The sequence below is a fragment of the Gavialis gangeticus genome, unplaced genomic scaffold, assembly GCF_001723915.1.
Source record: "Gavialis gangeticus isolate Ggan-Ray unplaced genomic scaffold, GavGan_comp1, whole genome shotgun sequence".
In the NCBI taxonomy this organism is placed as follows: Eukaryota; Metazoa; Chordata; order Crocodylia; family Gavialidae; genus Gavialis; species Gavialis gangeticus.
Genome location: NW_017729025.1, coordinates 19,345,249 through 19,356,105, shown reverse-complemented (window position 1 = coordinate 19,356,105; position 10,857 = coordinate 19,345,249). Strand labels below are relative to the sequence as shown.

The 10,857-nt window shown below is 39.1% G+C and overlaps 1 protein-coding gene across 1 annotated transcript in view; it reads right to left on the bottom strand.

Moving 5' to 3' along the window:
- JAG2 (jagged 2) overlaps positions 1-10,857 on the bottom strand; it is a gene marked incomplete at its 5' end in the record, with an annotated part of 128,744 nt that overhangs the window by 43,355 nt on the left and 74,532 nt on the right. Inside the window, 2 exons of the mRNA XM_019519892.1 lie at positions 2,208-2,327; positions 2,766-2,896. Coding sequence (XP_019375437.1) covers positions 2,208-2,327; positions 2,766-2,896 — 251 coding nt within the window. The remainder of the gene's footprint in view (positions 1-2,207; positions 2,328-2,765; positions 2,897-10,857) is intronic.

Here is a 10,857-nt window from a genome sequence, read left to right as displayed (position 1 = left end):
TTAAATTCACAGATACAACATCGCTCTAATATTACCAATGCCGCATACATTCTGAAAACCCCAAGTTCAAGTGAGGTGGCTTTAACCTACATTGTAGCTTCACTCTGCTGCTGTTCCTTGAGAAAGAACAGCAGAACTAGATCTGCGTATCTAACCAACACAGCAAGGCACTGCATTGCTTTAGAAGATTTAAATTAAGTTTTACAGAAATTGGATGTCTTAGGTATTTAACATTTAGCAGGGAAACTTTTGTCACTGGCAACTGGCTTTTAGTCTGTCCTACAAAGGGCTTACCTATGTCTTGTATTAGTTTAATTGTTCCTGCAAGTCAGGTGCTCATAGGAAAAATAAGTGATCCAATTACAACAGCTCACAAAACCCTAAATCTGTGGCAATTATAGCTTTAAACCAAAAAAAAACCAACCACAGTACTGGAAGCGACACATGCATTTTGAGCCCTTACCTAAACCACTAGAAATTTTCCCTACATTTCTTAACAAAGTGGAAAATATTATAACTTATTGAACAAGTGCAGCTACTTCTGGATTTATTCTACCAAATCAGAGGCCCATACAGCACTATGGCAGGAACAAACCTATAACCTAACAAGCTTGCCATCTAATATTCACATGAATGAACTAACAAGTAGGAGGGAGAGAAGGGAAGTGCTAAGGTGAAAGCACAGGAGACATCATTTCCTCCATCTGCATCCCTGATGACTCCTAAGCAGCAGATTTGAAAGTTCAGAGGTGCTGTGTTTATTTATGTATTAGATTCATAGGCTGCCCTGTCTGACAAAGGCTCAGGACACCTTAAAAATGTAAACATTGTTCTGTGATCAGACACAGGTATAGCAAATGGAAGAGCAGTATAAAAATACCCAGTTGACAGTTCAAAGCAGAGCAACTGCAATGGGTAAGGATGCACAGAAATTGAGATGGTGAAATATACGAAATTCTGCATGTGCGCAGTGGGAGAAAGTAACAAACTGAACAAGATGTAAAAATGGGCAAAGGTAAAAGCACAGGGAGGAGAGAAAAATTTAGAGATGTTGCCAGAAGAGTCAAAGCAATACCAAATGAAAATACACACAGTCTCAAGTGTGAAGAGTGTCAAGAAACCAAAAGATAAAAGATACAGCATGATACTAACTGTGGGAAAAGGAAGAGATTTTCAGTGCTGTGCTGCATGAGCACATAGCAGTTAGACTGTAGTCGGAGGGTTACAACAGAATTACCTTTGAAAGGTCTCCTCTACTTTGAGGAACAGAGCTTTTAACTAAATTGTCTAGAATGAACTAGATTTAGGATTATTCCATAGCAGCGCTCAATCTCCATATCCAAAAGTGGTCCTTACTCAACATGATATTAAACCAAATTGTTCTATTGTTTTGTAAGAAGTGTGCAATTACTTTTCATTAGAATGAAGGTTAATGGGACTTCTTGCCCAAAATAAACTACAAATGCTCCCTTGGGCCTGTCTTTTTCTTCAAAGAAAGTCAGAATGCCTCTCCAGGTAATGTCCTATGTTACTTCAGTTATCAGGGGTGGCAGTGACTCCAACAAAAACCTGCCACACCTTTAAGCAACAGTGGAAGATGGGGAGAGAGTGGTAGGAGAAAAAAAGTTGTGCCTGTACCGACTTCCTAGAAGAACATAACATGATTTATTTCTTGCATGGAGGGAATGTTAGGAGATGCAATTGAGGCCTAAACCAAACCCTATTGAATTTAATGAAGATTTTCTCTTACTATCAATAGTCTTTGAATTAAGCAACCTAAGAGGGGAGACGACAGCAGGAAGGCTAATAGAAACATGGATGCTTTTCCCCCTAGAGCAGCGGTTCCCAACCCTGGGTCGTGACCCAAGTGAGGGTTGCAGGGGCAATGCCATTGAAGCTGCACAGAAGGGACCAGCCACGACACGTGCTGGGAGCTCCCAGCAGTGGGGCATGGAAAAAAAAAAGGTCAGGATCCACTGCTCTAGAGAGACCCTCTTTTTGCTTCCCAGGAGGAAGAGAGAATCTGGGAGTGACCATTTGCAGTGTTCCCACTCAAAAGCTCCTCCTTTTTGTAAAACAGGTTGGGGGCTCTGGGGTGGATCTCTAAATTGCCTGCTGATTTTTTCCTACAGAATATGACCCAGAGTGTTCCAAATCTTTGACAAGCAGTTCAGATTCAAGTAGATGCATGCTATGGTCATTAGTACCAATTTCACAATTCTTTCCAGAGTAACCGTCCGGGCAAGCACAGCGATATTCATCTGGTTCTGTATTCATACAGGTTCCACCATTCAAACAGGGGTGATGATTTCCACAGTAGTTTAAATCTAGATTAGAGAAGATGAAGAAACATGTCAGTTGATAAGTGAAACAAATCCCAAAGTCACTGTTCTTGTACCTAGTTAGACTGCAGGCAGGCATACAATGCCCTCCCGACTTGAGTAACATTATGTCTCCCCACCCCTCTCCTTTTAATCCAATTTAACTTCAAGTCATCCATCACTAGCTAACCTGTCAACTCATGGCTCTCCAAGGAATAAGCAAGGGGATGAACAAGAGACAACTGCAAAAGTAAAAGGGTGAATGCATCATTCCAAACCCCTTTCCTTAAAACTTCTGTTACTGATGTTGGTTAAGCAACCCTCTACCATAAAAAGTTAGTAACAGATGTACGCAAATAATTACATACTTGCAAAAAACAGTTAATAAGTTACCAATTAATCATGCAATTTTCTTAATTTTTCCTGTAAATTAATGTTAAGTACCTTTGTTACACAGCAGACCACCCCAGTTGGTTTCACAATTACATTGCCATGGTTCGTTACAGCTCCCATGAGCACAGCCTGGGTAACGGACACACTCATCACAGAACTGTCCTTGCCAACCATAATGACACCTAAGATGTAAGTGCACAGTAAACGTTAGCAACATGATGCTTAATTATCTGCAATACAGGTATTCAGTGTTACATTTACCATTCATTATTTAAACAAAGTTGATTGTTCAACACGTAACAAAATATTTAAGTGGTATTATTGGGGAGGGGGGGTGGAGGAGTTGCTTTAAGAGCTGGCATACCACTTGTAGTGGGCAAATTGTACCACATCTTTATTGCAACTCACCAGGCACGTAAGAAATTCTCTTCCAAAACATCACAATATATTTTAAACAGTGCACATGTCCTTTTACAACAAATCTGGTCTTTACACAATTAGATATAAACATGCTTCACATTAATTAAAAATGATGGGTTGTATAAAAAGTTCAATTAATTGAAGTGAAAATTGCAGTCTCTTTTACCAGATAAAGAGGCATACTTGTATTTTTTTTTCTGTGAAGATGGTTTGCAAGAGATTAGCCAATTCATTTTCAAGTACTACATATATTTCAAGACCTGGGGGTGGTCAAAGATGCAGCTGTCATGTCAGTTTTCTCAGCGTTATTTTAAGAACTCTTTCTACAGATTTAGTTTATTATGTTCCCACTGTTTTTCAGTTGCTTATTCTAGGGTCTTTATTTGAAACAAAAAGTCATGCATATTTGAAAGAGACAACAATAAAGAGCAAGTAAAATATTTAGTTAATTTAAAAAAAAGACTGTGTTTTAATGTCTTTTCACCTGTTTCTTAATAAACAATTATCCTTTAGATTATGTGATCTGTAAGCATGCACTCATAGGGTTCAGAAATCTGCAAGTGAACTAACTGCTTGCTCCATAGGAAATACTTCAAAACTTAAGTCTGACTTTTGAATCCTTGTTTTCTAGATACGCTCTCTGAAAGAGTAACTTTAGCTTAGGATCTCCAAAAAGACAGGTATGCCACCTAAGATCACCACCAATATACAGGATAAATCTTGTCCCTAGCTCAGATGGTCTATAAAAATGGTATTTAACTGAATTAAAATTGTGCGTTTAAACACTGGCATTGAATAAGCTTTATGACATCCAGAAATTAGAAAAAATTCTGTTAAGCAATATTGCCCCGATGATATTTATAAAACAACACAAAATCTACAGTAAGTAGTAGCCTAAATAGAGCTGTACCAACAAAACATGTGACATGCAAAAACTCAGTAAGTTAAAAAGAAGTTAGACTTTAGACTATCACTTTTGAGTATCTGTACACCACTGCTCAGTGGAAGAAGAATATTAGTAGTAAAGCTACATTCATTCATGTAAATCTCCATGTCCCATTATCAGCACCCTTTGAGAAGTGCAGTAAAAGAATGGGGCTAACATTTGAAGCTGTCTTGGTAGGGAAGGGGGAAGAATACAGAAATAGGGAAGCCTGGTTCACTGAAAATTAAAAACACAAACAACAAACCAACCCTCAGGCTGTTGTATAATGCACATTAATACAATGATTTACTTAAAACTAAGTGCTGGGTCTTTCACATTTAGCCACATGAAGGGGAAACCTCCCCCCTCCCAAAACTGCATTTTCTACTGTTGCAAACTCTATCAAACTGTAGGGATTAATACCTCTGTGTTCAGTCTATTTTTGGGGACACGGCATTTAATTCAAACAACGAAAAGGTGCAGATAAATAGGTGTTGCTAGAGGGTTTCCCAAGTATATGAAGTCTAAGACAGCAGCTCTCTCCTGTATAATTAATATTTTATCAGCAAGTGAAGTGCATGTATAAGTTGGAAAACTAATTCTTTTCCCCTAACTAGTATCAATTACACAGCCAGAGTAGAGCCTTTTCCAGTAGTAGGATACTCAAAAATGGTATAGTAAGGCCTGTATAAATTTCTTCCAATAACTTAAGTTGGTGCAATGCATATTACAGCACTTTCAGTTTGGATAACATTGTTTATTATTGCCAAAAGGCAGTATTTTAATTAAGTTGATATCTAGTCTTTGATTAAAGCTGCATGCCAGTGTAACCATGACAAAGTGTGAATCTTAGTTTGGAACTATTCCAGCAATTGCTTTTTAATTGGGCTGTGAGAAATTAAAATGTTCTCTCAAGTAGAATAAGTTGATCAATCAATTATGCTAAATAATTTGTATAGGTGTCCTAGAAGAGTGTAAAGAGGGCAAGATTTTAAATATTTTTCTAAAAAAATAGGACAGATTTTTTTTTAGCACTAGTAAAACTACACAAAAAAGGTAAAATTTGGTAGGAAAGGGTTACTAATAGTTCACAACATCCAATGGAAACCAAGTTTACAGTTAAAGTTAAGTTACCACTATACCCCAGGGTAATCATTTCTACAAGCTAGAAGCAGTCCAACCAAAGGAACACAGTGTTTACAAGTCAAAAGGTTACTATGTGGTAAGCTGATCCATCTTCAGTTTACAAGGAAGAGTAAATTAGGATTTCCTCTGAAACAGGAAGTCTGGTCGCATCCTACATTAGCAGGTGCTAGAACAGCTTTAATTCCACTTCCTTCTTGAGAAAGATAATGTTTACATGGGTCTCGACTCACTCCTGAAGTAAAAATGCAGTCAGTCAAACTGAGAAACTTACTCTGAAGGTTGTGGTTTAAAATGGAGAGTCATGGCAAATCACAAGGTTCAGAGGTTCACTAATCTATTATGAAAAAATTCAAATATGGGGAAGAAGAAAGCTACATTACATTTAGAAAACATTACGTTTCTCTCTTGAAGTACTAGGTATTTGAATAAGGGCCAAAGGGAACTCTTATATGAACAAGCAGTGGACTAGAAGTGTATTTTGCCATAGTGACTGGTTGAGCGTATTTGAAGTTTCCCCGATTCAAAGATAATTTTAGGATCTTAACATGGTATAACGTTTTTTCTATGTAAAGAAAAACTCCCACTGTTGTAATGGGAGAAGCGAAGAAAAGCCAGCATCTATCCAGGCATTCTTCCTTCCCATTCTTCCAATTTTACTAGTACTATCTCCTCTTTCTGACCATGGCAATATAAAAACAAATCAGAGATAGCTTAATCTCAGCTTCTGCAGGGTTACTCACAGTACAAAGGAAGCTACCATAAATAGACTGTTATAGTTTTGTAATTTCCTGGAGGAAGGTTGAAGCATAGGCATCTGGTCTCAGACCAAATAAGTTCCTTCGGGTCAAGATTAAGAACAAGCAAATTAGGATGCTCTTTAGTCACTTATAAGATGCCAAGGGGTCTACCAACCTGCTTGGCTGCCCTCAAAACCTAAATGGACTGTAGGGAAACTTGGCTAAATAGAACTCTACAGGCTAGATATTAAGCTAAAAAGATCAGTATCACCAAAATACACCGAGTTTCCACAAACTTCAATAAATAGTAACCAAACCAAACAACTGTGGAATAACTAAATATATAGATATTTTCAGCTAGAGTTGCTGAAGTTTCATCAATACATTTCAGTTTGTATAAAAGTAGCTTGCTGTATTACAGGTAAATGTGAATTGTCATAAGCTAAATGAGGGCTGACACAGCCACTACACTTAAAGTGCATGTTCAAACAGCAAATGCAAGGCCAAAATATCCCACAAGAGACAGTGGAACAATACACATGATATTCAGAAAACCGTAGCATCTGAACAAATCCAGTGGAAAACGCATTAAAAAGGAGGTGACATGGTAGATGCGTCTCAACCCTTTGACTGATGTACAATATTAAAGCCACGCCTAGGATAATCATGGAAACATAGAAAATAGTGTTGAAGGGGCCTCAGGAAATCAGCTATTCCATCCACCTGCCAAAGGGAGCATCAAACATACACTGAAGCATTCCTGACAAATTTGTTTCACTTGCTCTTAAAAAACCTCCAGTGATGGAGAATCCACAATGTCCCTGGCTGATCCACTTCAGTGCTCAACTATCCTAACCGAAAGCTCCCTAACCGCTATTTAAACCAATTGCTCCATAACCACACCTTATAAAACCTCCGTCTTTGCAGTAACCTTAAGACATCTCCCTTCAGTCTCCTCCAAATTAAAACAAGCCCCTTGTCTTTAAACTGTCCTATAATTTTTTTGAAAAAATACTGAAGATATTGGGAGTTGAGACCCAGTTTTTAGAAGCATGAGTTAATGAAAAGGAGGGAAAAAAATTATCAAAAAGAAACAGGACATAAAAGTGTCCACATATGTAATGTAAGGTATTAAGTGTGTAGTTTAGGTGCCAACATGTCTGCTTAGCTACTGCTGAGCAGACAAGGGCTAAAATGCTAAAAACTGTGTGATTTAGGATCTTATTTTTCCAAGATAATGTAAGATCTTGCATTAAACTCAGCATTGATAAAAGTGGTTCAATACTCAGAAATAATCCCCAATGCTTAAAACTTGTACAAAATTTCACCAGACATTTGCAATTAGTTCCCTTAACTAAATTAAACTTGGTAGGTGGAAGTCCCCACCAACTGTAACACACACCAACTGCCTTACACGATACAGGGTGAAAAAAAGTGTACCATATATTGCAACTAATTTTTGGTTTCACTCCTAACCACATAGATTTGTGAAAGTCAGGATGTAGTGGCGCAATTCTCTCCCCCAGGAGGGAATTACTGGAATTTAAATTTCACTTAAAAGACTTCACATCTGACAATTGAGCAGAAGGAGTTTTGACAAGTTTGGATCTGGCTTTGGCTAGGAGTTCACACTGTGGTATTTCAAGCCCCAATGATAGCAAGTGTTTCCAAAGCAAACAAAAAACAACCAAAAACTCCCAACCCCACTAAGAACTATGGCCTATCTTTGGATGGAAACAGATGTCTTTGATGTCTTATTTGTGCTGCTGTAATTTTTTTTTAAAACAGTAGGAACACTGAACAAATAGATGTCCTTACCCTTTGCTGCACCGCACAACAGGAAAAAACCCAACACAAAACTGGTGTAACAAAAGGTAGGAACAGATCCTGCCGCTTTATTGCGCTGGATGTCTGAGATTTTTGTGGACCAAGGAAGCACTTTTCTCCCCTGCTCCAAACCCACACTTGTTGGTTTGGATCAGCCGGGAAGATCCTATTGACCCTTGTCCCACACAACCAAGGGTGGGACAAGGGGTGGTGTGTGTTTTGCCCAGTGACGTGCATGGGTTGCACATAACACATCACAGCACAGCTGATCTGCTCCATTTGGAGATGGCTATTTTTAGCTTTAAAAGTAATTTTTTTTAAGGGCACAAAATAGAGTAAGGCTGAATCTAGAGCACTTAAAATTCACCCCTGAAGTTTACTAATCTATTTTTATAATGTAACAAAATTAAAAGATTTAAGGAACTTTCTGCTGATTACACAGTCAGGTTAAAACTGCAACATATTAATACAGATATAAAGAATTCTGCTTAACAGGTGCCACTATAACATTTATAATCCAGTGTCCCAAGAGCAAGTCGCCTTTTTGGCTCTGGAAAGGAAAGCTATGACAACTCTTTTGGTCAATACATTTCAGAAAAGCGGAAGGAACCTAACACTTCCCAAGGCTGGGATTAGGCACTTGAGCCCAAAATGAAAATCCTAGTGAGAACATCAGTAGGATGCAATTTTGAGAGAGAATGCAAGTATTTAAAACAAAACAACTTTTCCCCCTCCTGGTGACCTCACACATCCTGTAAGACAGCAGCAAAGATCATAACTTTTGCCTTGTTGTTTACATGTGTGATTTATTTAAACAGCCTTCCTGACAAAGACTGAAGTTCTTCTGTACAAACTTCAATTACAAGCTTCAGCCAAAACACTCAGGATGGGAAAACAAAGGAGAACCAGTGATGCTAACAACAGAATCGAAATGCATCACTCCGTGGTGTGGGGGTGGGAAATAGTTTAGTCAAATACAGAACCACTAAATTTTCTGATGACGCGCACAGGATGGTGTTGCATGGGACAGAACAATAGCCATGTATTAGTTATTTACTTAAAATAGCTATAAGAAAGTCTGTTTAATCTTTTAAGAGTGTAACTGCTACATATTAAGGGATCACTTGGCCTAATTATTAGAATAAAGAGAGACTAAGATTCAAATCTTAACTACTATTATAGTACTAGATCACTAGAGTTGCCCTGAACAACACAGACATTTAAGAACTTGGTACCTTAGTTTTAGCACCTGTAAAACAGGGATGATACTTATTCAGTTTCAGAAACTTAGAAAGACACTTTAATCTTATTACTTGTGTACGTGGAGTCACTTGAAGGCTACTCTCCTCATTGTGTTTTAAGATTTATTTTAAATCACCACTTGAGAAAAGGAGAGCAAGTTACCTAACAGCAAAAGGCTCCTTGAGTTGCACTGCTCATACATATGCCATTTCTGGTGCACATATGCACCATGCAGAGCAAGAGTGGATTCTCATAGCCAGTAGCATCCATTGGGACTTGTTCTGCCCTTATGCCATGGACCAGGTGAATGGTCTGATTTCAGTCCCCAATAGAGAATCCAGAAGTTGCAAGTCCCTGGAGCAGCAAGGAATGAATGCATCAGAAATGGTATAAAACATGAACAACACATCTAAGAACCGCAGCTGGCACACAATGTTAATGTACCTTTCATTCAAAGTGATTTCCCACACGTACTCCACTTCTGGTGACTCACCAACAGGGACTTCTTAGATGATTCCAAACATCCATTTCCTACTTGAATAATAATTGCAAGGCAGGTCAGCCAGAGTGAGTGGATGCTTTTTACAACTATTTCGCACAGCACTATTTCCTAAAAAAAGTGACTGGTGCCTATGTAGCTGCCCCACTTTAGTGACTGTATATCAGGGGAGCAGGCAGAGTCCTGGTGGGACAAGACAAGCTATTCCAATTGATATAATGCTTGAATATAAATTAGGACCCTGGTGCACGTTCATTTAATGGTGCAGTGTGAACTGAACTCCTCACAACAGTTGTGCCTCCTGCCTTACCACATGTGTATGGCAGAAGGTGTGATTTTGGGATCAGGAAAAATCTCAGTTCATTCATGCCATTACTACTTGCCAGTGCAGATTATCATCTTAGGCTTCCCTTGCACTGGCAAGTTGAAAGCCAGATGCCACAGCCTCACACACAAGGCCAACAAACAGCAGATTGTTGGTACCAGCCCAGACAGCCTCAGGTTTCAGACCTGGCACCATGTGGGCTGGGGCCGACATTCAGCTAATTGTCAAAACCCCATGCGCAGTAGCCTGGCCAGAGCTGCCAGGCACAGGGTTTAAAGTCCCTGGTGAGGGAAAACCTTCAGTCCCCTGCCCCATCCTTGGGCCCAGGCCAACAATCAGCTGACTGTTGTCCCTGGCCACATATTAAAAATGTAAGGCACCATACAAATGACCCACAGAAATGTTCTACATTACATGCAAAACACCATTATGGCTTGTTTCCCATTTGATGGTGCCTAGGAGTCAAACAGCAGGGAAGTATACAGGAACTCATTCTTCTGGAGCAACGTCTACTGGGTGGGTTATTTTTCTCCTGGAAAAGCCCTTTTTGTTCCAAGACAAACTGTGGGAACACCTGGAAATTTGCGGTTTTTACCAAGAGACCTGCAATCCTCCTGGCTGAAACCTAATGCTATGTGCATACTACAAATAGTGTAAAACTACTTTCAAATTGTTTTGAACTATTTCCTCCTAACCAGCCAAGAAGTCTGAGGCACTCTTACAGATGTCTGAAACTGGTTGATAAGGCACTGATTCTAATCTTGCAGTAGATAAGCTTCAGCTGTTTTGCAATTTAGCAATGTCCCTCTGACCTCAATGCTTTTGGGAGTTTAGTTTTTTTGTCTTCTGAGACCCAGGATAGCAATAAGCTATGAGTGGAGTCAGTGGAAAGCATTTAATATCTTCTGGCTGCCTTTCTGGAGGCAGACACCACAGATGCCGAATATGTCAAAAGATGTTTTGCTACCTTTAGTAGTCCTCCATAAACTGGCATAGCCAGCCCCCCGGAAATGTCTGGATGC